General features: G+C 40.1%; 1 protein-coding gene across 8 annotated transcripts in view; it reads right to left on the bottom strand.

The window, feature by feature from the left end:
- Nucleotides 1-520: 520 nt before the first annotated feature.
- Pex5l (peroxisomal biogenesis factor 5 like) overlaps nt 521-24,832 on the bottom strand; it is a 270,061-nt gene continuing 245,749 nt past the window's right edge. For 5 of the 8 annotated variants that reach the window (XM_023707559.1, XM_023707561.1, XM_023707560.1 and 2 more), the window contains 7 exons: nt 16,623-16,739; nt 13,408-13,551; nt 11,086-11,156; nt 10,003-10,200; nt 8,685-8,850; nt 8,132-8,289; nt 521-3,027 (listed from right to left, as the gene is read on the bottom strand). In XM_023707559.1, coding sequence (XP_023563327.1) covers nt 2,823-3,027; nt 8,132-8,289; nt 8,685-8,850; nt 10,003-10,200; nt 11,086-11,156; nt 13,408-13,551; nt 16,623-16,739 — 1,059 coding nt within the window. In that variant the 3' untranslated portion in view covers nt 521-2,822. The remainder of the gene's footprint in view (nt 3,028-8,131; nt 8,290-8,684; nt 8,851-10,002; nt 10,201-11,085; nt 11,157-13,407; nt 13,552-16,622; nt 16,740-24,832) is intronic. The other 3 variants (XM_004647278.3, XM_004647280.3, XM_023707564.1) reach the window with 1 other exon arrangement.

Here is a 24,832-nt window from a genome sequence, read left to right as displayed (position 1 = left end):
CAGGGAAGAGCTTATTCTACTGAACCATCTCCCCAGCCTGAATATTCTAAAATTTTGCTGCTAATTTTTGCTGCTGCTCTATGTTTCTAAATTTTTACTCAGTTTTTACTAATAATTTGCACTTAGAAAATTACAACTCTTCTTGGGCAGTAATTTTGGACTTCCTGACAGATAATAGATATAAAAATCTTAGTTATTACTATAGTTTAGATTGGTACTGGAGTGTGAACCTAGGTCCTTGGAATTGCTAAGAAGTATCCTACCACTGAGTGGTAACTTTTATTTTGAGACAGTCTCACTGAGTTACCAAGGCTTACCTCAAGCTTCGGATCCTTCTGCCTCAGAATCCTGAGTAGCTCAGATTACATGCAAGTGCCACACACATGGCTTAAAAATCTTAGTTCCAATGGATAGCAGTAGATATATTGCAGAAAGTCCCATGAAATATGCTAAAAATTGATAAATAATGGTGGGAGTAAAAAATTGTCAGCTTTGCCCTAGAGCAACTCTGGATTTTGAGGTTACTTTTTGAATTCCAATATCAAAATAAATCTTGGACCACAAAAATGACAACTCCTCAGCAACAATCCAATTAAACCAAACTACTCCACCTTTACACTAGTCCCAGACTTTCAACTGTTACTGATCTCTTGCAAATATGGCTAGCAAGGTGAGAAAACAGCAGCTTGCACGTTCATTTAAGCCCGAGTGTAGAATGCCATTGCAAACAAAACACTTGCCAAGTTTGCTTTCAGTTCCTTGTTCACAGACTCTTAGCGGACGGACTCTGAAGGACCCACATCAACTAGCCAGTCATTGAGTGTGCAGGCAGAGAACAGATGCTGGCCTCTTGGGAATATTCCTGAAGGCAGGTGCCATCAGCTGGAGGCTAGCCCCAAGACTTCTTGCCAGCCTGAGTTTCTACTTTCTAAAATTTTAACCACTGTCATTCTTGAAAATATTGCTGATCTTCACAATGCTGCTCAAACTGTAGGGAATGAAGGCCAGGGCTGGGTTGTTACTCCTGCCAAAGATGAATGCCTTAAAGCCTCTGTCTCTTGCTGCTGGGCCGGAGCTGTCATCCTGTCAATTGACAGTGAATGCCACAGTGTCCTCACCTCTTCCTCTTTACAAACTGGCTTAGGTTGTCATATGCCTAGGCTCCACACCCGTGATTCTGAGTTGAGGCCTGGAGGACTCACAGCTCAGAAGCTCCAAGGTCACAGCGGAGAGGATTCACACCTGCACCCAGAGTCCTGCCTCAGCTGTGTGCCCATTTCTCCCTTAGTGGAAGTGAATTCCCCAGTCAATTAAACTGTTTTGATCTAAATTTTTTTTGGTAACTATAATCATGAGTATTATAAGTTATTACTAATCAAAGAATATGAAAAAATTAGGACCAGCTAGTTTGGGGGAAGATTCTAGAACAAGGAAGGAGATGAGGTGAAAAACAGGACTAGAACCAAATCTGGGTAAAATAATATTTTTGTTAGACTTTTGAAAACTTTTTTTTCTAATTCTTTGAAAAATATACTTTCAAAATAATCAAACCCCCAATATGAACAAAATACTTAAGAACTAAGTGGAAGGTTAAATAAAACACTATTGGCAATAGAAAATTCCTGTTACTTGTAAATGTTTAAAATAAGAGCCAAAGGGGCATGCAGTTTTTAATCCACTTGACATTTGGTAAGTTTCAGTTAAAAAAGGTTGATCCTCTATACTCATAAAAAGGTTAACTGAAGATTACTATGGAACTAAAGAAACCCATCATTTTTAGGAAAATCTATCACTCTTAAGAAATAGCATTTAAATAGTAACAATTTAAAAGGAACATTATTGTGCAGGGCACTTAGAAAGCCAGTAAGATATAACACTTAAGCAAACTCAGTAGAAAGCACAACATCATCAAACTTTCTCCTTGCAGAAAATGTATGAAGAGACAGTCTTTTGCCTCTTATATTCATACAGTCCCAGAAAGCATGTGAATAAGATCTGTGTTTGACAGATTTATGTCCTACATCATATCTGCTTTAAGAAAAACACTCATTCAAAAGCCTACACTATGAAAAACTACTTTCAGGATTTTTTTTATTTGGTCCATTGATCTAACAAGTCTGAGTTCTTAAATCTTTTACCCCAAGTTAAAAATTGGAGCAACAAAACAAAACTCCAGCAAGGCATAAATAAGATATTAAAGTGCGTATATACAATCCCAGAAAAGTTTTGTTTGGGAACAGCAAAAATTTCTAGTGCAAAAACTGCTTTTGCCAGCAAAGCTCTCTCTCTGGAAACAAGGGCTACAGAAAAAGTTAAAACAGGAGCAGGTTAAGCAATGCCTGTCTTTAGTTGAGTCAATATATGTGCATGCACCAGGGGCCCACACTATGTTCAGTCTTGTGAAGGGGAGGGTTTCTGGGGACGGTATGGGTGCCGTCAGAATTCCCTGATCAGTGCTTTCTTCATGTGTCCTATAAACAAATTCATCAGATGTGCCATTAGCTGCAACTGGGGACATAAAGCATAAAGAATAGATTTTGCAATAGACTGGTGACTTAGGAAGAGTACACACGGTTGCTTTATCTTGGCTTGTCTTGCACTTCTCAGTTCTTCTTTTGAACCTCACCTTGACTCTGTTTGTGCTTTTGAATCTGAACAGAGACTGGGCATCGTTTGTAGAAATGAATTCCCTTGGGTTATATGACCATGGCCTTTTGAATATCTGATTTATCCTTGTCGAAATTCATAATAAAAGTTTCTCACTTCTCAGTACAATAACACAGAAGGGTGGGTATTATTCTTTATTCTTTTTTTCTCTTCCTTCAAGGATCCAAGTTGAAAGCTCTTAGGAGGACATCCAGGTCGCCAAGATTGGCCGCCTGGAACAGTTCCGGTTGGTCCATCAGTGACAGTGCAATTCTGAGGGCAGCCCAGATGTTCCCGGAGATTGCAGGGTGAGGAACTTGCTGTTGATTCCTGCTCTTTCTTTGCAAACTGAGGGCAGTGAGAAAATTGCTGACCGCTTCTCTGAGAAAGGAGAAAAACAGACATTTTAAGATGCAACAAAGTTCAGATCTAGCAAACTTTGAAAACAAAAAGAGTATGTTTTTATAGTGTGAAATCCTGTATCACTCCTCCATGGTCTTTTAGATGATAGGTGAACAACTTTCTGATTCTCTAATTTTTCTTTTGTTGTATAGTGAATCATTATAATAATTATCTTGCTAGGATAATCATTATTATATACAGTGAAATCAGAGAGAAAAAAAATAAGAGTTTGCGAATGCCGTGTGGGATAAGAGTTAATCCACTGCTAACCCCTTGATGCATTTGATTTCTCTCTGTTCTAGGAATGATTTGAACACTTAATCTTCTTGCAGGTATGATTTCTTTTCTTTTTTTTTTGTATTTTAGGGAAGGGTCTACAGGATGTTCAGGGTCTCACTACTAGAATGGATTCATAGTGATTCGCCTGTTTACAGCCTCCCAAGAGCTGGGATTACAGGCGTGTGCCACCACGCCCAGTCTCAGTCACCATCTCAGTGTGTCCTGGGAGTGGGGCTGGAATGGCAGGCCCAGGGATTGAACTCTGGGCCCCTGTGCCTGCTTGAAGGCGCTTTAATCCACTGAGCTATTTGGCCAGCCCTTGGAGGTATGATTTCTATCATGAGACTTTAAGAAAAAAAAAAAAAAAGCCCTACTCAGAAACACTGTGTCTAATTTTTCCTATTAGTGCTAGAGATGTGGAATAGAGGTAGGAAGAAGCTGGATTTATTATCAAAGTATCGACTTGTATCCTGAGCCATGGGAAAATTTCTTATCTTCTCCCAGACTGTTTTTCTGAGTATGTCATAGGGATAACAGAAATTATTTTAAAACTTCATGGTGAGGGGCCCTTGTGTCAATGTGAAAACTCTTAGCCTTAAGATCAATAGTTCTAAAATTGTGGTCTTAGGGAACCTTGGAATTCAATGAGGTCAAAACCATTTTCACAATAAAACTGAGATAGTATTTGACTTTTTACTTTCATAGAGTGAGATTTTCCAGAGATTATATGATGTAAAATATCTTGACAGATTGAATGCAGAAGTTGATATGAAGGTCTGTCTTTTAGTGAGCAAGGGATAAAAGAAATTTGCAAAAATGTAAAATAATGTCACTTCTTTCTAGACAATTTTGTTTAGGGAAATAATTATTTTCATACACAATGATTTTTATGTTAACATGTACTGGATTTTCCCAGTTTTGAATTAACCTTTTAAGGTGTTTCTAAGTTTAATTTCTAAAGTGGTAAATATTGATAGCCAAAATCTATGTAAACAAAGCCCTCTGGGGTTCTCAGTAATTACGAACCATGAGCATGAGGTTTGAGAATCACTGAGTTAGCTGCTGTCTGTCTATGCCTGTGCCTGCTGCCAGCTGCCCCTGCTCGCTGTGCCCTGTTCTGCAGCCCAGTGTCACCCTGACCTTGTATCACATATCTCACAGGCTGACTCTTGCTAGGAATAATCATGCCCCTTTCATTTACAACTGCTTTATTCTCAAAAACTTGCCCACACTTGGCCTTACCTACTCCCAGAAAGTAGTTACTAACCATGTGGAAAGTAACCAGGAAAGGGAGGCTGGTTTTCTAATTCCTGTACATATGGCCTGGCACATGCTCATCTATTTGGTTAGATCTGCCCGCAAGGGCGAGGCAGAGGAAATGGTGGGGCTGCATGTGGCAAGCTGGGTAAGAAAATGGAGTGGGTGTCCTCATCACCCCTCTGCAGGGAGAGGAGGCCCTAGAGGATGATGGGCACAGGAAGTCTGCCCTAGAGCCACTTCCTGGCCCTGCTCACACGGTGGCAGCTCCAGCGCAAACATCTTCCAGACTCATGATCCTAGGCTGGTAGGAACTCTGGCAAAGGTAAATCTTAGAGTCCTCTCATTCACCAGCTGCTTGCAACCCCAAGGATGCAGCAGCAGTTTCAGAGGGGTTAGAAGGATTACAGAAGAACAGTCTAGTTTTTTGGCCTCATCAAGCCACTCCAAGTTTTTGCATGGAGGTAACATAGACCTACTCTTCAACTTGTGACTCCAGAGACCATGTGAGTGACTCAGAATATTACATACATGTGTGTATGATTGGTTTTCTAATGTTTCACACATATATGCATAGATGATGGCAAAGAGTTTGTGTATATTATGTTTAATAAAATGCTTATTTATTTAAAAGCCCTATTCACTTTATAAAAGGCAGCTTTCTCTCATTACATGGATATTAAAAGCATTACTGCCAAAGGGGAGGGATTCTTCTTTCATTAAAAAAGATCCTTGGGGCCGGGGAGATGGCTCAGTAGAATAAGTGCTTCCCTGGCAAGCACAAGGGCCTGAGTTCGATCCCCGGTTCTGCCAATTAAAAAAAAAAAAGTCCTTACTTTTGAAAAGCCTAGGATTCACCAGACTAAGCTATAGCCTGGAGCTCCTGTTTACGAAGGTGTAACATCTTAAGCTCTACCGACAGTCTGCTTTCCTATTTCCATGGTATACAGCACTAGGGTAGAGCTTGCCTTTAACTCTATAGAAAATTGAGATGAAATCCAGCAGCACATTCACAGGCACCTGACATTCTTCAGGGAGATGTCTTTTGTGAAGATGGAAGAATTTCTTCCATTGAGGGCTATCATTTCCTAGGCATATACCTATACCCCAACTTAAACTCCTTCTCAGAATTCATGTTTTTGTTGATGATATTTTTTCCTCAGGAGAAGCCACAAAATATCACTTTGCAAGGTTTCCTATAGTTGGTGCAACAATAAAAGATGTGCAAACTTATTTGAGATTTTGCAGAGTAGCTCATCGATCAGGGTTGTTATATTTAGCAAATAAAAACACAGGATGAGCAGTGAAATTTGACTTTCAGATGAACAATGAATAATTTTGTTATTCAATTTTAGTACAAGTATATCTCATACTGTCTGGGAGTTGCTTTTTAAAAAAATGTATTTGGTACAGGGTCTCACTACGCAGGTTGGACTCATAGTGATCCTTCTGTTTTCAACCTTCTCAGCGCTGGGATTACAGGCATGCACCACCCACCATGCCTGGTCTTGGGTGGCTGGCTCAGTGCTCCCAGGGGCGGGGCTGGCGGGGCATGTGGTGCGGGGGATCAAATCCCCATCCCTGTGCTTGCCTAAGCAGGTGCTTTAGTCCACTGAGCTATCTCACCAGTCCTTCTGGGAGTTACTTGTAATAAAAACTTACTTGCTGTTCACCTGAAAATTCAAATTTACCTGGCAGTTGTGGATTGATTTGTTCCTATCCAGAAGACATTATGCTTGAGGATTTATATTTCATAAGTCCACAGAGATACTAATGTTTACCTGTCATAGTCTCCAGCCAATAGCTCTCCCACTGAGTGGGCCCCTCAAGTATTATTTTTCATAAGAAAAAGCTACAGTGAAGAAAAAAAATCATCTTGACAGCTTTATAAAAAGCCTCCTTTCATTGAATGCATATATATATATATATATATATATATATATGTTTTTGTTTACATCTTCCCTTGTTCCAAAAGAGAAAAAAGATTTAAGCTATCTCATAAAATACATATATATCATATATCAATAAAATTATGAAAAAAAAGGCTCAAGAGGTAATTGAGGTTGGGCAAGTCAGATGGAATTAGAAGTGAAGTCAGAGGGCTGGCCAAATAGCTCAGCAGATTAAAGCACCTGCAAGCAGGTGCAGGGGCCGGGGGTTGATCCCTGGGCGGGCCATGCCAGCCCCACCCCCAGGGTTTGCTGAGACAGCAATTGAGACTGGGCGTGGTGGCAGGCACCTGTAATCCCAGCTCTCGGGAGGCTGTAAACAGGCAGATCGCTACAAATCTGATCTAGTAGTGAGACCCTGAACACCCTGTAGACCCTTCCCTAAAATACAAAAAGGAAAAAAGAAAGAAAAAGAAATAGAGTCAGCATAGAAGGTCAGCAGCAGCTGCAGACAGCTGTGTGCAGGGAGGCGGCCAGGGCCAGCTCGGGGGCTCATGGCTGAGGTGAAGAGGGTCTCTGAAGCAGCGCTTTCTCTGTCCAAGTAAAGCAAAGCAGCTGCCGAGCAGTCACCCAGCCCTTTAACCTGAGGGGCTAATGTTCTTTGTAAGATCCTTTTGGCATAACTGCTGCAACGGTTTTCTGAGGCCTACTTCAGTCTTTGCTGGTGGCAAAATGCACAAAGGCAGCTTGGCAATTCTTCAGCTGTCCGATGAACACAACCAAGTTACGCAGTTCTCTGAAGATTCATCTGAATAAACATGATAATCATTATCATAAATGCTTGCTGGGCCCTGATGTCCACTCTGTACGAGGCAATGAACGTCATTTGCGCAGTAATCCTGCCAACTAGTCCTAGCTGCCCCCCTGCCCGCCGCCCGCCCCACGCCTGCTCTTAAAAGTGAAGAAACTGAGCTCTAAGTAAGAAGGGAGCTGTCATTTGAGCCCAGGCTCATCTGATTATAATTTGGCTTTTTCAGAAAACGAGAAAGGGTTTACACTTTATGGGCTTAAAACTAATGTTTAGTTCCCTTTTCCCAGTTGTGGAAGTGATATTTGATTATTCAGAAAACAGAAAAATAAAGAAAAATGTCACTCATGCATTCATCATATAAAAGAAGTGACAGTCATGTATGATCCCTGATAATCGGAAAAGACAGAGATGGCGAACCTTGAAGAAAGGGAGGACAGCAACCACGAGGAGGAAAAGGACGAACAAAGAAAGGGAGAGGATGTATTTATGTGTATGTACAGGAATTGCACTGCTGATTTCTGCTGGTCTACTGAATGGAAACGTTAATGCTTAAATTCTTTTTCTTTTTAATTTCTTACGACTTAAATACCAATTTTGCATGCTTATATCTGGTAAGCTAAACTAATTTGAAGACAACATTATGCAATATAACAACCATTGTTGAATTCCTATTATTTTTAGTGAAATTCTGTTTCTTTTCTTTTTTTGTTTTGTTTTGTTTTACTATTTTAAGATTTTCTTTAAAAAAGAAAAACAATGAGATCTAGTTAGTTCTTTGGAAACACTCCCTCAGGCTACTGAGCTCAGTCCCGAGTGGGACTTTCAGTCTGCCTGCTGGTGTGCCTACCTGTAGGCGCCCAGGTTAATACAGCTAATCCCCAGGTTGTATCGGGACCGGATGAAGCCCGGCTGGATCTCCAGGGCTCGTGTGTAGGCCTCCACGGCTTCTTCACTGCGGTCACCATTTGCTAAGGTCGCCCCGAGACGATTCCATAACGAATAGTCCTGATAACAAAAATCACACTTGTCACTCTAACAACCTGAACAAGCCACAGTGACCCAGTGTTCCCATAGTTCTCTGCAGGAGAAAGAAGAGGGCTAAAATTTATGCATCGCTCATGGACAGAGACTACGTTAAGGTGAATTACTCAAAAATCTTCAGGATGATTTTGTGAAATGACTTTTGCCCATCAAAGAGCTGTTACCACTTGACGCTGTTAGGTGCTGATGTTTTTACTTTAGTGTTTTAGATTAATAGCCTCTGTAGCACATCATTGATACTGATCACTTTAACACTGAGGGTAGTAGGGGGGTGGTAATGCCTAGAAGGCATGTACAGAGTGTAGCTTGTGAAAACTGCAGAGAAAATTAAGGTGTCTTGCTAGGCTGAGCTTTCTTACCTCTGGTCGAACAGTTAAGGCAGCGTTAAAAGCATCTATTGCTCTGTTAAATTCTCCACTCAGGTGGAACAGTACCCCTAGACCTGTCTGCAGGTCAGGGTCAATCATATCTCCATTTTGGTGGGCAGCTTCCAGATACAATTCTTTCACCCCTTCCAGGACAGAGCTACAAAAGAAAAAAGATTCATCAACCAAATAGTCTGGGCCTAAATGATTAACAACTAAAGCTCTTTTGACTCTATTTCAAGTCTCCCTTCATTACCAACTGGAAAATTTTGCTAAAAATATCTTACTCAAATGAAGTGACAATACAAAATGTTAAAAATACAGCCAATTTTCCCGGGGTCAAAATTTCTGCCAGTGGTGCACACTTGTCATTCAGCTACTCCGGAAGCCGAGGCAGGCAGATTCCAAGTTTGCAGCCACCCTGGACAACTCAGCCAGACCTTGGTCTCCCTACCCTTCCTAAAAGGGCTGGGATGTAGCTCAGTGTTAGTGTGCTTGCCTAGCACACACAAGGTCTTGCGTTCAATCATCATTACCACCCAAACTAACAAACAAACAAACCAAACCACAAAGCCAAAATTCCTAGAAGAAAGGGCTTCTAGGTGCCCATCTCTAATTCTCAAGTTGTGTAACACATGGTACTCATTGTACTTTAGGAGCACTGAGTGTTTGAAATATTTGGCTTTGAAGTATGATACTTGGATAAGTGTCTCTGAATGCACGCAAGACAGTCCCTGTGACCAGAGGATGGCTGCTTTAGCATACGCGCTGCTGAAGTGAGCACCAGGATGGCTGCTTCAGTCTGATAAATGTCCCTTCCCCCAAAATGCACTTGTTAAAGACTTGGTCTCTAGTACTGCTGGAAGGTGGTGGAACCTTTGGATGGTGGAGCCTGGTGGGAGGAAGTTGGGTTACGGGGAGATGTGTCAGTGAAGATGCTACTGGGACCCTGGTTCCTTCTTCTCTCTGTTTTTCCCTCCTGGCTCCCATGAGGAGAGGAGCTTCCCTTGCTGAATGCTCCCACCATGCTGTGCTGCTTCACCCCAGGCCAATAGCAACAGGGCCAGTTGACTGTAGACTAAAACTTCTAGAACCTTCCTACAGGTTCATTTTCTGTGGTATAGTACTTTGTCATACAATGGAAAACAGCTTGATTGTGGCATAAATCTTTCTCTTTAGGGCTGCTCTTCTAGCACAATGATGTTCTAAAAGTGAGGCATGAGGGGTGGCAGAGATCTGATTAATTATCCTGAAGGTGGCTGATTGTGTGTATGGGTGTTTACTGCCAGCCAAGATCTAGTAAGAGGGATACCTGTCAACTGGGGTCTTAGACATCCGCCGAGTGAGGCCTGGAGATCCCTTCTTGCTCTTCACGAGGTATTTGTACTTTGGGTTTTGCCTAATCCAGTTCTTCAGAGCTTCACAGGCATCTTGCTGATGGCCAGTGTTTGTATAGCTCACAGCCAAAGCCATCAGAGCTTTCAGGTTATTGGGCTGCAATTCTAAGCACCTGAACAAAGGTCAAACAAATAATTTCAGATATTTTTTGGCCTAGCATCTAATTGCATTTTAGAAAATTTGAAGTGTTTTTAATTAAATCTTGCAAAAGCATTGTTAAGTTTGTTGAGGTCAAGTTGCTGAAAGACACCATATTTCTTCATCTGAAAAGTGAGTCCAGAGTATTTTTAAGGAAGTTAAAACTCATTCTGGTGACTGCCAATGTTGGATAATTTTAATAAGTGTGTTTACAATGATAGGAAATATAAGCACATAAAGTGTTAATAACCTAATGGGAAGTAAGGGATATTATAGTTTAATGATGCTTTATTACCTTATCCCCCACCCCTAGTGAGATTTGAACTAAATTTATGCATCCAGAGAGGAAAGACTATACATTGCTCTGTAAGGGAAGGGTAACTTCCAGTGCTTCCATCTGCAGATGTGGGGTACCTGGAAACACAGGTCATCCCTGCTTCTCCTATTCGATGCCACAAATCTCTATCAAGGGCTTTTCTCACTTCTACATGCATATGAACCAGTCAGGGATCTGGTAAGCTGTACACTGTATTATAGAGGCCTGGTGTGCAGCTCAGGGTGTGCAGGTTTGACAGGTCACTAGGCACTGACCATACGGGTAACTCCTGGATAAGCCTCGAAATCACAGCTCTGTATCTATGACCTCCCCAAATAGCAAAGCATGGTGATTTAGGAGCGTGGCTTTATTGTAAGTTCTTGTTTTACAGAGCTAAATGTGGGTGATATATGGCAGTCTAATGCTTATCTGGGTCAAGTTCTTTACGCAATACCTCAACAAAGGTCAAGAAAAATTCAAAACCCAGAAAACCCACTGACAAATGCCCACCAGGCCCATTATTTTGCACTTAGCTCCAGCTACCTCTGGAGGGCGACAATGGCTGCTTGTTCATTTTCATTCTCTGCCTGGGTTATCCCAAGAAACTGCCATGCCTGAAACAAAGGAAACAACTAATTACTTGTGTGCTTTTGTTGGTTTACCTGTGACAGATCTCTTATGCAATACAACCTGGTCGAGATGCAACAGCCATGTAACAGGGAAAAATATCCAGTGCCTTTCTGCAGATTGTCTTGTGACATCTGGGTCATGATGCTGTCCCCAGTATTTTCATCTTTTCCTACATCCTAGGGCTATGGACATCTCTGAGTTTCTGAGATTTTATGATATTAGGTATCTTAAAATCAAAAGATGAATGTGTAAAACTATACAATTGTGAGGAAAATGGGTAGAAAATAACCCAGAAATGTAGCTAAATAGTCGAGTTTACATTAAGAAGTTTTAAGAAGAGATATGCTATGTGAAATCCTGATTATTTCTAAGCCGGATTATTGGTGATTCTTTATATAGGACAATTTCCACTTTGATTTCCTCTTTCAAGAGTCTTAGAATACTTGTGAAGAAAAGATCCATCTAACTGTCTTTTCCTGAGGGCTTTAGCCTTTGGCCATGGTGCCACCTTCATTATCTACAATATCATTATCTTTGCCTTGCAGTCTATATAAAGCCTTGCCTGGTATCTGTTCAGTTACCAAAGACCTTAATTTTCTCATTTTCAAATCTGGAAAAGTGATCTATACTTTTCTTTCTAACTTCCCAGTGTTGTATTGAGTGATATGACAAACACAAAATATCTGGTAAAATACATACAATTTATAAATGCAAGATGAGGGCTGGGCAAATAGTTCAGCAGATTAAAAGCAGGCGCAGGGGCCTGGGGGTTCTTTCCTCAGCCTGCCGCCGTGCCGGCCCTGCCCCCGGGCACCCTGAGATGGAATTGAGACTGGGCGTGGTGGCACACGTGCCTGTAATACCAGCACTTGGGAGGCCATAAACAGGAGAACCACTCCGCAGTGAGACCCTGAACACTCTGTAGACCCTTTCCTAAAAATCAGTCAATCAATCAATCAATCAATCAATCAATCAATGCAAGATGAAATTATTTCATATATCTATTTTTAAAAAATTACAGTATTTTTATAGCTTTCAGTTTAATCTCATTTTACTGCACATCTTTTACCCAAAAAGAACACTAGGAACTTTTGAAAACTGAAAAAATGGCATTTGGTTTACTTATTCTTTGTATCCAAGCTAAGTACATTCAACAATAAGAAATGACGGTTCACCATTAATGTGCCTGGTACTGATCTGAACACCTCATTTGGAGGAAGTAAGTTAATCCTTCCAACATCCACTGAGATAGTTGCTGTTGTGACCTCCATTATGTAGAGAGGGAACTGAAATTTAGAGGACTTTACCGAGCTGTCCCAAGGCAGGGATAGCAGGGCCTATATTGTCAGGCCCTCCCTGCACAGTTGTGATAACAGGGCTTGGAAGGCTAACCACTATTCTGTAGTGTTTTTTTGACATGTACAGAGAGCGAGAGAGACAGACAGACAGACAGACAGACAGACAGACAGACAGACAGAGACAGGCAGAGAGAGCAGAGTGCTAGAGTTTTAGTGGTTTCCTATGGTTTTCTGATGTAGTTCAGCTCTTGCCTGCCTCCCCTGCCATTCTGGACCATGTTTGACCCTCACATAATAATTCGAGCCCTTCTGTCTAGCACACACCATTACTTCTTTAAAATAGCTTTACTTCCCTATTCTTTTCAATTCTTTCTCCATCAGAACTCAGCCCTGGATACGTGTGTGCAGGGAGGCCAGGTTGGCATCGCTGCCCTCTGCCTTCCGAGCATCCTGTCCATGAAGCCTCTGACTTGGTGCTTACTGAATTGCATTGCTTTATTTCCTTGCCTCCCCAGTAGACCATAAAGGTATCTTTTCGACTGTTATATTTTTCCAGCTTTTCAGTGTCTTAAGCCAGAACCTGGTGCAATGTTTTGGAACAGAGTATGTGTCCCATAAATATTAAGTGAACCAATCAGGGGCACTGAGTGGTGTGACCCAAGACCCAGTCAAAAGTGCACACTGCTCCTTGGAAACTGCTTTGTGTTTCAGGTTGGTAAATTCAAATTTTCATTTCCAATCCTCAGCCCTTCTCTTTGGAGATTGTGCACACTAAGCTGGTTAGGAAATATATACCTATTTGCTGCTTTCAGTCAGAGGTCACACTAAGCCATGTCAGTGCCGCTGTGAACCTTTACATGATGAGCCCTGTGGCTTCCTGTCCCTCACTGGCACACGCAGCCGTGCTAAGCCTGAGGAAGTGAAGGGGAAATGCTACCTCCGCATCTCCAGGGTCCTGGAGGATCGCTGCCTCCATGAACAGGATGGTGACTGGCAGGTCCCCTTCCTTCAGCCTTTTCAAGCCTTCTTCAAATGCTCCAGGCCAGTCCTTGAAGGGGTTTTCAGTGTGAAAGTAATATCCCTACAGCACAGAGAAGCGCCATTACACAATCTGTCGATTCCTCTCTTCATTATATTCAGTATGATCTCTCTAAATTTCAATTAGCTTATTTCACTTGTTTAATTTATTCAATTTAAATAAAGTTTAAACTACTGTTTTTTCCTCATTGTGAATGCATGCATTCTCAGTGTACAAATTTTAGGAAATGCAAGGAGAAACGAAAAGTTTCTCTAATGTCAAAACCTAGCTATGACCACAAGTGCTAATATTTTGGACTATTTTTCCTGTTATTTCTTTTGTCCTTTTTGCTTTAACTATCTCCCCTAAAGATCAATGAAATATTGACTCTTCAGAAGTACTTGTGCTAAGTGTGCCACCCAGTCCCCTGAAATAGTCATGCATACTGTACCTCTGTCCAGCTACTTTGACCCTCTAGAGAGCTACAAATCATTGTAATATCTGAGATCTTTTTGTTTGTCCCCACAGAACCCACTTATTTTTTTTTGTCCTACTGGGGCTGTATTTCAGCTACTAAAAAATATATGCTTTAAAGATGCAGGGTTTTTTTAGTTGTACAAATTTAAATGAAACAGAATGTACAAGTAATCATCTAGTATTTTCCAGAGAATATAAATTAAACAAGTAGGCATGTTGTATGGATACAGTCTTGTGGGTTAAGACATATTTATTTCTATATTGTGATTATTTTTCCATGTTATTACAATTCTTTAAATGAATGTGTTAAGTTTATTTGCCCACTCCACTACTGATGGAGCTCATGTTATTTTGGAAGTTTTTTTTTATCATTACTAAAGCTAAAATGAAGGCCTTGTGTTTGAATCTTTGTCTTCATTTGCTTAATACCTTGGTATGAAAATTGGAACTGCATCCCCATTTCAGCCTGTACCAAAATCAAACCAAAATAGATCAAAGATCTAGACATAAGAAACTTTGGGACTGCTGGGAGAACATATCAAGGCAGCACTTGAAGCCATCGGCACAGGCTAAGGTTTCCTGAATGGAACACCAATAGCACTGGAAAGAACAAATATCAAGAATCAATGAATAAGACTGCATTAAATTAAAAAGCTTCTGTACAACAAAGGAAACAGAGTGAAGAGATAAACTATAGAAAGGCAGAAAACTCTTTGCTAGCTGCTCTTCTCATAGAGGATTAATGTCTAGAGTATATCGAGAACTCAAAAACTTAATACCAAAATGACAAACAGCTCAATCAATAAGTGGGAAAATGAACTGATCAGAGACATGTCAAAAAAAGCACAGGCAATAAGTAACAAAAAGTGTTTAAAATCTTTAGCCATTAGGGAAATGCAAATCAAAACTACACTGAGATTCTTTCTCACCCAAGTTAGAATGCTGATCATTAAAATACAGAACACAATGAATGCTGGTGAAGATGTCAGGGGAAGGAAATTCTCCAATACTATTCTCGGGAATGGAAGATATGGAACTCAGTACGAAGATTTATACCACTCTTAGTATGGTATGGTCTAGAGAAAATTATAGACAGCCTAGTGAAGAGAAACATGCACAGCCATGGGCAAACTTCACAATAGGGAAGCTATGTAAACAGCCTAGATGTCCATCAACTGGTGAGTGAAAGAAATCTGGCATACATACACTGTGAAGTGGTACTCAGCCATAGAGAAGAACAAAAGGATGTCATTTTGGGAAAATGAATGGACCGGGAATCATTTTATGTCAAGTAAGCCAGACTCAGAAAGTTAAATAACTCATGTTTTCTCCTATATGAACAAGCTAAAAAAATAAATAAGAGATGATAGGAAGCGAGAAAGGAGACTTTTAGCGAAGAGTGAGGAAGGTGATGTAGGAAAGGGGAGATGAAACAGAAGGGCTTAACAGGGATGAAAATAAAACATGTTATACAAATATACCAAAAGGAATCTCATTAGCTTGTGATACTAATATGCACCAATAAAAAAGACCTAGATTCCTTAAACAATGAAGGCTCTGATCCCAGGGCATAAACATGATGACTGATGGAAGGATCCCTTCCTTGATGAACAAGGTCAGGTATAAGGCATTAAAAAAAGAAAAGGAAGGAAAGAAACAGAGAGGACCAGATTAAGCCCAGGGTGCTGTGGACATGGCCTCCCAGGAGTGATGGGCTAGGGGCCCCAGTCAGGGTCTAGCGACCTGCAAGGCTTCTCTTCTTACCACACTTAGTTTTCTTTGTGCAAAAGACAGCTATTTTTAGTGATAGTTTGATTTTCTGGTGAAGAACAGAGATGCTTGAAGGAGAGAGACATTTCACTGACATAGCTTGCTAATCCACTAAAATCGGACTCGTGTTCCTGTTCCTAGAGTAGGGTACATATTCAATAAGTATTTGTTGCACTGAACAAAACATCATGGACCTTATCTAGAACTCAACATGATTGATAATAACTTCATGACAAGAACCTTCAATATAAACAACACATATACCATTTTTTTCTGTGTAAGACAAATTCCATATTTCTTTTCTACCTTTCAAGTAGTGTCCCTTCCCCAACAAAGTGTTGTGAAAGACTTCAGTCCTAGAGTGCCTGAGCCTTCATGGGTGATTCAGCTGTTTAGTCACTGGACTTGTACAGCGTTGAGGCTGCTCCCATGGGGGTATCTCTGAGGAACGCCCTTGGGACTTGACCTGGTTGTGTGAAGGACATTTTTTTCTACAGAGATTTTTTTTCCTATGTAATGACCATCTGTGAGACACAGCTCCAAGTCCTGGTTGACTCTCTTGTCACTCTTATTGCTGACCTATCAGCAGGCTTGCAATGATTGGCTGGCAAAGCATGGTGGGTGAGTCTAGTTCTCAGCCCGCCCATCTAAATGTTAGTTCGTGCCTGGCCAGCAGTCTGCACCCAGCTTCTCATTGGCTGCCTACCAAAGGCTTGGCTGCCTCTTCACAGGGATGATTATCTTGTTTCCATCTATCATAATTTCTTCTAGGTCAGACTGACATTAAATTGTCTTTAATTCTTAAGTTCTTGACAAAGTTTGGACTCATCTGTAAAATATGAGCTGCAGAACCTGAGGTGGGCATTCGTAAGGAGAGAATTAGTTACCTTCTCGCTTGCTGAGATTGTAACTTGGTTCTGGGCTTCTTGGTTCTCAGAAATCCAGTTTCTCCGGGCCATTTCTTCCCATTCTGCTTGCATCTTATCCCAAAACTCTGTATCTGACTGGAAGACAGAAAAAATGAAGGGAGATATATTTAAGAACATGTTCTATTATCTGGTTTATTCCCAGAGAAACAGGTTTTTTACCCAATAGATTCAAATGAGTTTTGAAGAGGAAAGGTTAGATCCAAAGGGTTTTTTTTTTTTTTAATTTTTTAAAAAATATATTTAGTACAGGGTCGATAGGTCTCACTACACAGATTGGACTCATAGTGATTTTTCTGTTTTCAGCCTCCCAAGTTCTGGGATTACCGGCGTGTGCCACCACACCCAGCCTCAGTTGCTGTCTCAGTGCACGCTGGGGGAGGGGCCAGTAGGCATGCTGGGGATTGAACCCTGGTCCCTGTGCCTGCATAAGCAAACACTTTAGTTTGCTGAGCTATCTGGCCAGCCCTGATCTAAAGTTTTGAAGAGGATCAGTTGTGACTTTCTGCAGCAGGAATGTAACTACCACATGAATAGCCAGCAAAGCATGTACACCAAATTCATCTAAAAATTTACTGCAGATGTTCTTTGATTTACAATAAGGTCATGTCCTGAGAAGCTCACTGTAAGTTGAAGCTATCCCTAAGTAGAAAATGCCTTAATACATGTAGCAGATTGAACATCATAGCACAGCAACACAATACTCTGTGAAGTATCAGTTGTTTACCTTTTCGGTCACGTGGCCCACTGCCGAGCATCGTGAGTGCTCTAACTCATCAGCAAAGTATAATTTCTACTGAATGTGAATCATCTTTGTACCATTGTAAAAACAGAAAGTTACAAGTTGAGCTATTGTACGTTGTGGACTTCTGCACTGATAAACAGATTCCAGTATGGATACACTAGGGCCACGCTTTAGGAGGGTTGCTCCAGAGTTCTTGGATTATGAGAAATAAGAATAACTGCTTTGGGATTGGTTGGGCAGTAACTTGGGAAGGCAGCTGGCTGTGAATAAGAAGCTGATTTTACTCTGTGACAAGCACCACTGTCGAAGAAGACTGAGCCAGGGGGCTGTGGTTCCGAAGCTAGGATTCATAGGCCCTGAACCTTGTCTGGTGTCCAGGTTTATCAGTTTATTGAAAACTTCCTCCTGGTGTTAAACAGTGAAGGATTCTAGCTTTGGGTGGGAACCTAACTGAAGTCTCATGATCTTTTTTGTGATATTTTGAAAAATACTTGCTCTCACTCTCGCTCTCGCTCCCTTCAACTTGCTCATACATTCCCTATATGTGAAATCAGGCTGTTTGTTCCCCTTGACTTCAAGGCAGATGTGTGTTTCTTGGGTGAAGCAGAATTTCTCTTCAAGAGCTGCTCCTGGTTGCCTTCTGTTTTATTAAGCTCCTCCTTAAGAGAAGAGGAAGAAATGAGTCTCAAAGAATACAAGAGAGGTAGAGGTTGAGGGTGGTTGGTTCTGATTAGAGGGAATCTGGAGCTCAGCATTTAGGTGTTTTCTGGGCATGAGGGCCTGACCTCAGGAGACGACTGAAGGTGCCACTGGAGAGCTGGCTTAAATACTGATACCATGTGGAAAAGAACAGAAATAGAACCTGAATTCTGAGCAACCATTTAGGCTTGGATGGCAGTCAGTTATCACAACAGACAAGAGGGTAGAAGCTGGTCTTTGTTTTTTTGGCTTTTAGATTTTAAACCACTCAAAAAATGAGTCACCTGTAAGATACTTGTTACTCTTTTATTTTCTTTAAGCAAACCAAAACCCAAATAACTCCCCTCAAAAAAAAAAAAAGAAAAAAAAGAAAAAAGAGCTTCCAAAATCACACACACACACACACACACACACACACACACACACACACACACGATGGTGTTCCTTAACTCCTGAGCCTGGGGCTGAGATTTATACTCTTACTTGCAAATCTCAAGTTTAATGTGGGCCAGGGAGATAGCTCAGTGGCTTAGGCACCTGCCTGGGCAAGTGTAAGGTCCTCAGTTCAATCCCTGGTACCAAAAAAAGAAAAGAAAAGAAAATGACCTCAAGCTCTATGTGGGTCCTGTGACTTGTTGATACATCAGGCTAATCTTCCCCTTTGAATCTTCCTGGAAGGAAATAAATGCCAGTCCTATTTGATTAATTCCAAGCTATGGAATAAGTAGTAGGTCTTGATCTCTTCCCCTCTGAAGTTCAGAATATTCACCTAGCTACAGAAATGGGTTTTATCTTTTGGCTGAGACCTCCCCTTAATAAAAGCTCATGGCAGCAAGGAACTTGGCAATCTGTGTTTGAGATGTTAGAAGCACAGGGAATGCCCACTAGATATGTAGGTAAAAGTTAGGAGTAAAATACAACAATTCTCTTATGTTTGTAGGGGAACACTAAATTATGCAAGCACAAGTTTTTCAATTATGTAAAAGCGATGAATAAATAGATCAAAGGAAGAAATATGCCACCATGGTAATAGTGATCTACCTTTGAGTCAAGATTGGTGGTGTTTTTCTTATTTTTCAAAACTTTTTGCACTTTTATGAATTTTTCCTCATAAAGATGCTTTACTTTTGTAATTAAATAATAAGGTTAAAATGAGAGAAAAGAAAAATAAATTATCTTCTGTTGTTTTCAATCACAGAAAAGCTGAATATTATTAGATACTAAGTGGGGTGGCACTCTTTTTTTTTTTTTTTTTTTTTCCCCAGAACCAGGGATTGAACTCAGGCCCTTGCGCTTACCAGGTAAGCACTTATTCTATTGAGCCATCTCCCTGACCCTTATTAGATACTAAGGAGTTTGGAGAAAATTTCAGAGGTCTCATTTTCTTCAGTAGTTTTTCAAAGGTGCAGGTTAAGCTCATTTGCATTACAAAAGTAGAAAAATCTACCAAGTGAATTTTATAATGTTTACTGAATTTCCTTCACACCCCTTCTGAGGGATGTGAAAAGCCCATGACTCAAGGCAGATGTGTCCCGCTAGCGACTATCTTTGAAATTTACAGTGTACTACAAGTTTTCTGAATGAAAGGTGAGGGTAGTTTCATAATGTTTACATGTGGGTTCCAAGAGGTTGTTTCTCCTTTCCTATGGTGTCATTAGAGCAGTAGACACGCAAACATGACTGCAGTGGGAAGCAGAGCCACAGCTGGGGTGAGGCGTGCAGGGCTCTCTTTTAATAAGATACACCCAGACTTATCTTTTCAGTTAAAATAAGTTACTATAGACTAATTAAAGTGCATAGCACAGTTTCCATTTCATTACAGAAGACTACTTTTAGCATAATCAATTTTCATCATCTCAGAACCCCATATATTCACATAGCTGCAATTATCATAGCTGCTCCCCATTTTTAACAAATTTTATAGAAACCTGAAACATGTTGGAATTGCAAATATTTTAGCCACGACTAAGGAGATTTTACTTATTGATGATTTTTCTATTTTTTTTTGATTTTGATAGATTGTAGCTTTACACGTGACATGATGTTATGCTTACATTGGGAGTAAAATATTGTTTGCAATCTCTTTTCATTTTTTGAATCAGCTTTCTGATGATAAGCACTTGGGATATACAGAACTGAGTTTAGGAAGAATAGCCTTCTTTGTGGGTGGATCTGGGATCAAATATTTGCTCCATCACTGATCTTTTGCACTCTCTGGGTCTCATTTTTCTTGTATTTAAAATGAAAACATAATAGAAATTTGGATTTCTTGTTATGATGACTAAATGAGAAAATGTGTCTGGCACATGGCAGATGCTCAACATGGTAGACCTCAATAGCAGGTGTTCTCTACTCCTGTTCGATATACACTCAGCCAAGAGAAAGAAATAAAAAGAATGTGTGTGCAGGAAATAAAGAAATAAAATTATCATTATTTGAGGATGACATGATCCTTTACACAGAAGATCTAAAATTTCCATCAAAAGATTCTGAGAATTGATAAACACTTCAGCAGTGTAGTAGGATACAAGACCAACACACAAAAATCAGCGATCCTGTACACCAGTAATGAACACATGGAGAACGAAATTAGGAAAACAATACCACATGCGATAGCATCAAGAAAAATTAAATACTTAGGAATTAACACAACAAAAGAAGTGAAAAACTTCTACAGTATTCTGAAAAAGCAGGTGGAAGAAAACTTTAGAAAATGGAAAGATAACCATACCCCTGTTCCGGAATAGGCCGAAGTAACATAGTCAAGATGGTTATATTCCCAAAACTGATATACAGATTTGATACAATTCCAATCAAAATGTCAATAGCATTTCTCATTAAACTAGAGAAAACAATCCCAAAATTCACACAGAATCAGAAGACATCTGGAATAGCAGAAGCATGGGCAAAGCAGGGAGCATCACAATTCTGAATAACAAGTTATATTGCAAATCAACAGTGGCAAAACAAAACAAGAACAAAACCAAAAAACCAGCATGGCACCAGCACAAAAACAGACATGTGGATCCATACAACAGAATAGAACATGAAGAAACAACCCCAGGCGCATTCAGCCATTTGATTTTGGACAAGGAAGCCAAAGCACCTCCTGAAGATACAGTCCTTTTAGCGAACAGTGCTGGCAAAATTGGCTATCCAGATGTGGAAGATCGAGTCTAGACCCATATCTCTCAACATATGTTAAACTAAAATCAAAATGGATAAAAGATCAAAAAGTTAAAACAGAAATACTGAGCTTTCTGGGAAATAAAATAGGTAAAGTTCTTGAAGTCAGAGGTGTAGGCAAGGACTTTCTGAAGAGAACCTTGGTTTTCTCTATCTGTTGATGGATTTCAGGGCTGCCTCCAAGACTTGGCTGTCATGAGTTGTGCTGCATGGGTGTGCAAGTGTCACTGTCCTGATGGTCAGTCACATGGGCCATTTTTTTTATGCATTTATTGGCCATTTGTACTTCTTCTGAGAAGCATCTATTTATTTGAGTTTCCCATTTTTTGACTGAGTCTTTTGAAAATTGAAGTTCTCTTCAGAAAGCCCTTTCCTACACCTATGGCTTCAAGAACTCTACCTATTCTATCTCCCCAGCAGGTTCAATAATTCTGTGTTAACATTTAGATCTTTGATCCATTTTGATTTTAGTTCAATGTATGTTGAAAAAGATGGGTCTAGAACCATTCTTCTGCATGTAGATAGCTGGTTTTCCCAGTGACAAGATATAATATCAAAACTCAACAAGTGAGATTGTGTCAAATTAAAAAGCTTTTGCACAGCAAAGTAAACAACTAACAAAACAGGAAATAACCTACATATTAGGAAAAAATATTTCCAGCTACACCTTGGAAGGAGGCGGAATATGTGAAATATATAGTGAACTAAAATAAAAATTTAGATGCCCCAAAAGACACAATAAAAAACTGGGTAACCGGAATAAAGAGCTGCTTCTCAGAAGTAGAAATGGTCAATAAATGCATGAAAAAATAATGTTCAACATGGCTGACCATTAAAAGAATGCAAATTAAAAAAAAATACTGGGATTTCGTCTTACTCCAAAAAGAATAGCAGAATTCAAATCAGAGAAATTGCTAGTGAAGCTGTGGGGATAATAGGAGCCCTATTGCATTGCTGGTGGGAATGTAAACAAGTAAAACCAGTATGAAAATCAATATGGAGATTCCTTAAAAAAACTGCAGCTAGATTTCTATTCCATCCAACTATTCCTGAAAGAGCTAAAGATGCCGTAGGACAGCGACTCATGCATGCCCACGCCAATAGGAGCATGGCTTATGACTGCTAAATCTTGGAAACAGCTCTTAAATCCATCAACAGATGAATGGATAAAGAAAATACGATATTTATATACAACAGAATATTCCTCTACTATAAAGAAAGATAAATTTGGATCATTTGTAGGAACATAGATGCACCTTGAAACCATACTATTAAATGAAATAAATTAGACAAGCTTAAAAACCACATGGCTTTCTTTATTTGAGAAACTAAAATAAAAATTAGGAGGAAAATAAAAGATAGAAAAAAGGAGATAAAGATAGATCTCTTGCAAATGGGAAGGTGTTATGACTTACACTTCGATGTTTCCCCAAGCCTTACATGGTCATAGGTGGGGAGTTTTGAAGACAGCAAGATTAGGGTGTGTGAGTGTGATCCTGGGGTTAAAATTAGGTCACTGATTGGAATTAGCATAGATAGTTCTGGGTGTGACTGGATGGATTTACTGAAGACAGAAGCCCCACTGTGGGTGTGGGTGGGACCACCCTAAAGGCTTGCATCCTAGATGGGATAAAAGGGGAGTGGAGGCTTGCTGCTTGCTCCCTTTTCTTTACCATGGACAGTTTCTCCTTGACAGTACCCCTCTGCCATGCCTTCCTGTCTTGGTGCCAGCTGACTGTGTTCTGAAATGCACAAACTGTGAGCTGAAACAAACCTTTCTTCCTTTAACTTTAGACGTATTTTGTCTCAGCAATGAAAAAAGCAACTAAGATAGATTTTTGGTATCAGAGAAATGGGGTTGTTGGTGTGACTATATCTGGCTGTGTGGCTCAGGAGCCTGCAGAACTGGCTTGTGGAAAGAGGCTGGGGAAGTTCAAAGGAGCAACCCTGGGATTCTGTGAGCAGAACTTGTTAGGAGATTCTGGTCAGAGTTCAGAAGACCACAATGTTAATTTTTTAAATGCATTTGGATCTCACTAAGCAGTTCGTATTTGTAAGTGATTCTCCTGCTTTCAGCCTGGGAGTATAGGTGTGCATGGCATGTGGTGCTGGGGATCGAACCCCAGTCCCTGTGTTTGCCTAAGCAGGTGCTTAGTCCACTGAGCTATCTCACCAGCCCAGAAGACCAGAATGTTGATAGAAATGTTTCTGGTAAAGTTTGGGCTCAGGAGGCCTTTGTTAAGAACAAGGATACACTGGCTGTTGGACTCCAGACCATGTGTTATGCTTTGGCAAAAAATTTGTCTGCATTTTACCCATGCCCACAGAATTTGCAGGATACTAAGATGAAGGGTGACAGACTAATCTTACAGAGGAAATTTCCAGACAGTATAAAGTTGGGACAGTGGCACGGCTACTGGTGTCAGCATTTAGTCAGATCGATGTGTAGAATCAAGAGCAAATATGCCAGCAGAATGATTTAAAAAGTTTTGAGTTTGGTCAGAAAGAAAGGTCTAGCATAGATGTGGCCTGCAAAAGTGGAGCAGAGGAGAACTTGGTGGCAGAAAATGGCCAAGACAAGAGAAAAGAGGGCAGAGGACATCACAAGACACTAGCCTTGGTGGCCTCAAAAGTGACATGTGCACGTACTTGTACATCTCATAATGAATGCAATCATTGCAAAAGTAACTATTATTACTGTTTTTGCATCATTGTAAAAAAATACAATGAATGAAACAAAAGCCATCTATTCCCTCAAAGCTTGAATATGCAGTCTCTATTTTGGTGTTTTAATTTGCTGTAAATATGTATTGTTCTTTACACATCTCTTTTCATTTAAATCAATTCCACTTAATTATTCAAAAATAGGAGAATGGTTAAGAAAATTGTGACAGAACCTTTATGAGATTGTTACACGGCAATTAAAATTATGTTGATTAGTCCAGGGTATAATTCTGGAGACATAATGTTCCTTGAGAAACAATATTATCACACTGATAGCCAAAAGAAATAATAAGAATATAATAATACTGTGCCGTGAGAAAGAATGCAGAGAAATGAAAAAGCAGACCTGCTTTCATGTCCTGGAATTACGAGTAATTTACCTTATCATCTCATCTTGTACTTCACAGAATTTCTCAAATTTTTTTTTATTGTTAGACTGCATTATTTTGGTGGAAAATGAAGATATGGCTTTAGAAAAACAGTTTAGTGCTTTTTCTTTCGATGCTTTTCAATTCTTCCATGTATTCTTCAATTACACTGAACTAGAGCAATTTCTAAGCTCTGAAATTCTCTTGACGTTGACATTCAGTGTGAGCATTTTGTGAGAAGAGGTGTGTGCTAGGAGCTGCCGCTAACTCTGAATTGAGCAAGTCATTTAGACCCATCTGTACATTATTCTTTCTCATTTGTAAGTTGGAAGATTGTGTTCATTAGACAGAAGCTCAGACTTCTTCTCCTACACAGATTATAATGATTTAGATCACAATATGGGGGGGAGGATCTTAGTTGTCTCTGTTACTTTTCTCTCACTGCTGAG

This window comes from Octodon degus, unplaced genomic scaffold (assembly GCF_000260255.1).
Source record: "Octodon degus isolate 3935 unplaced genomic scaffold, OctDeg1.0 scaffold00298, whole genome shotgun sequence".
NCBI classification, from domain to species: Eukaryota; Metazoa; Chordata; class Mammalia; order Rodentia; family Octodontidae; genus Octodon; species Octodon degus.
This window is presented reverse-complemented; position numbering and strand designations above follow the sequence as displayed.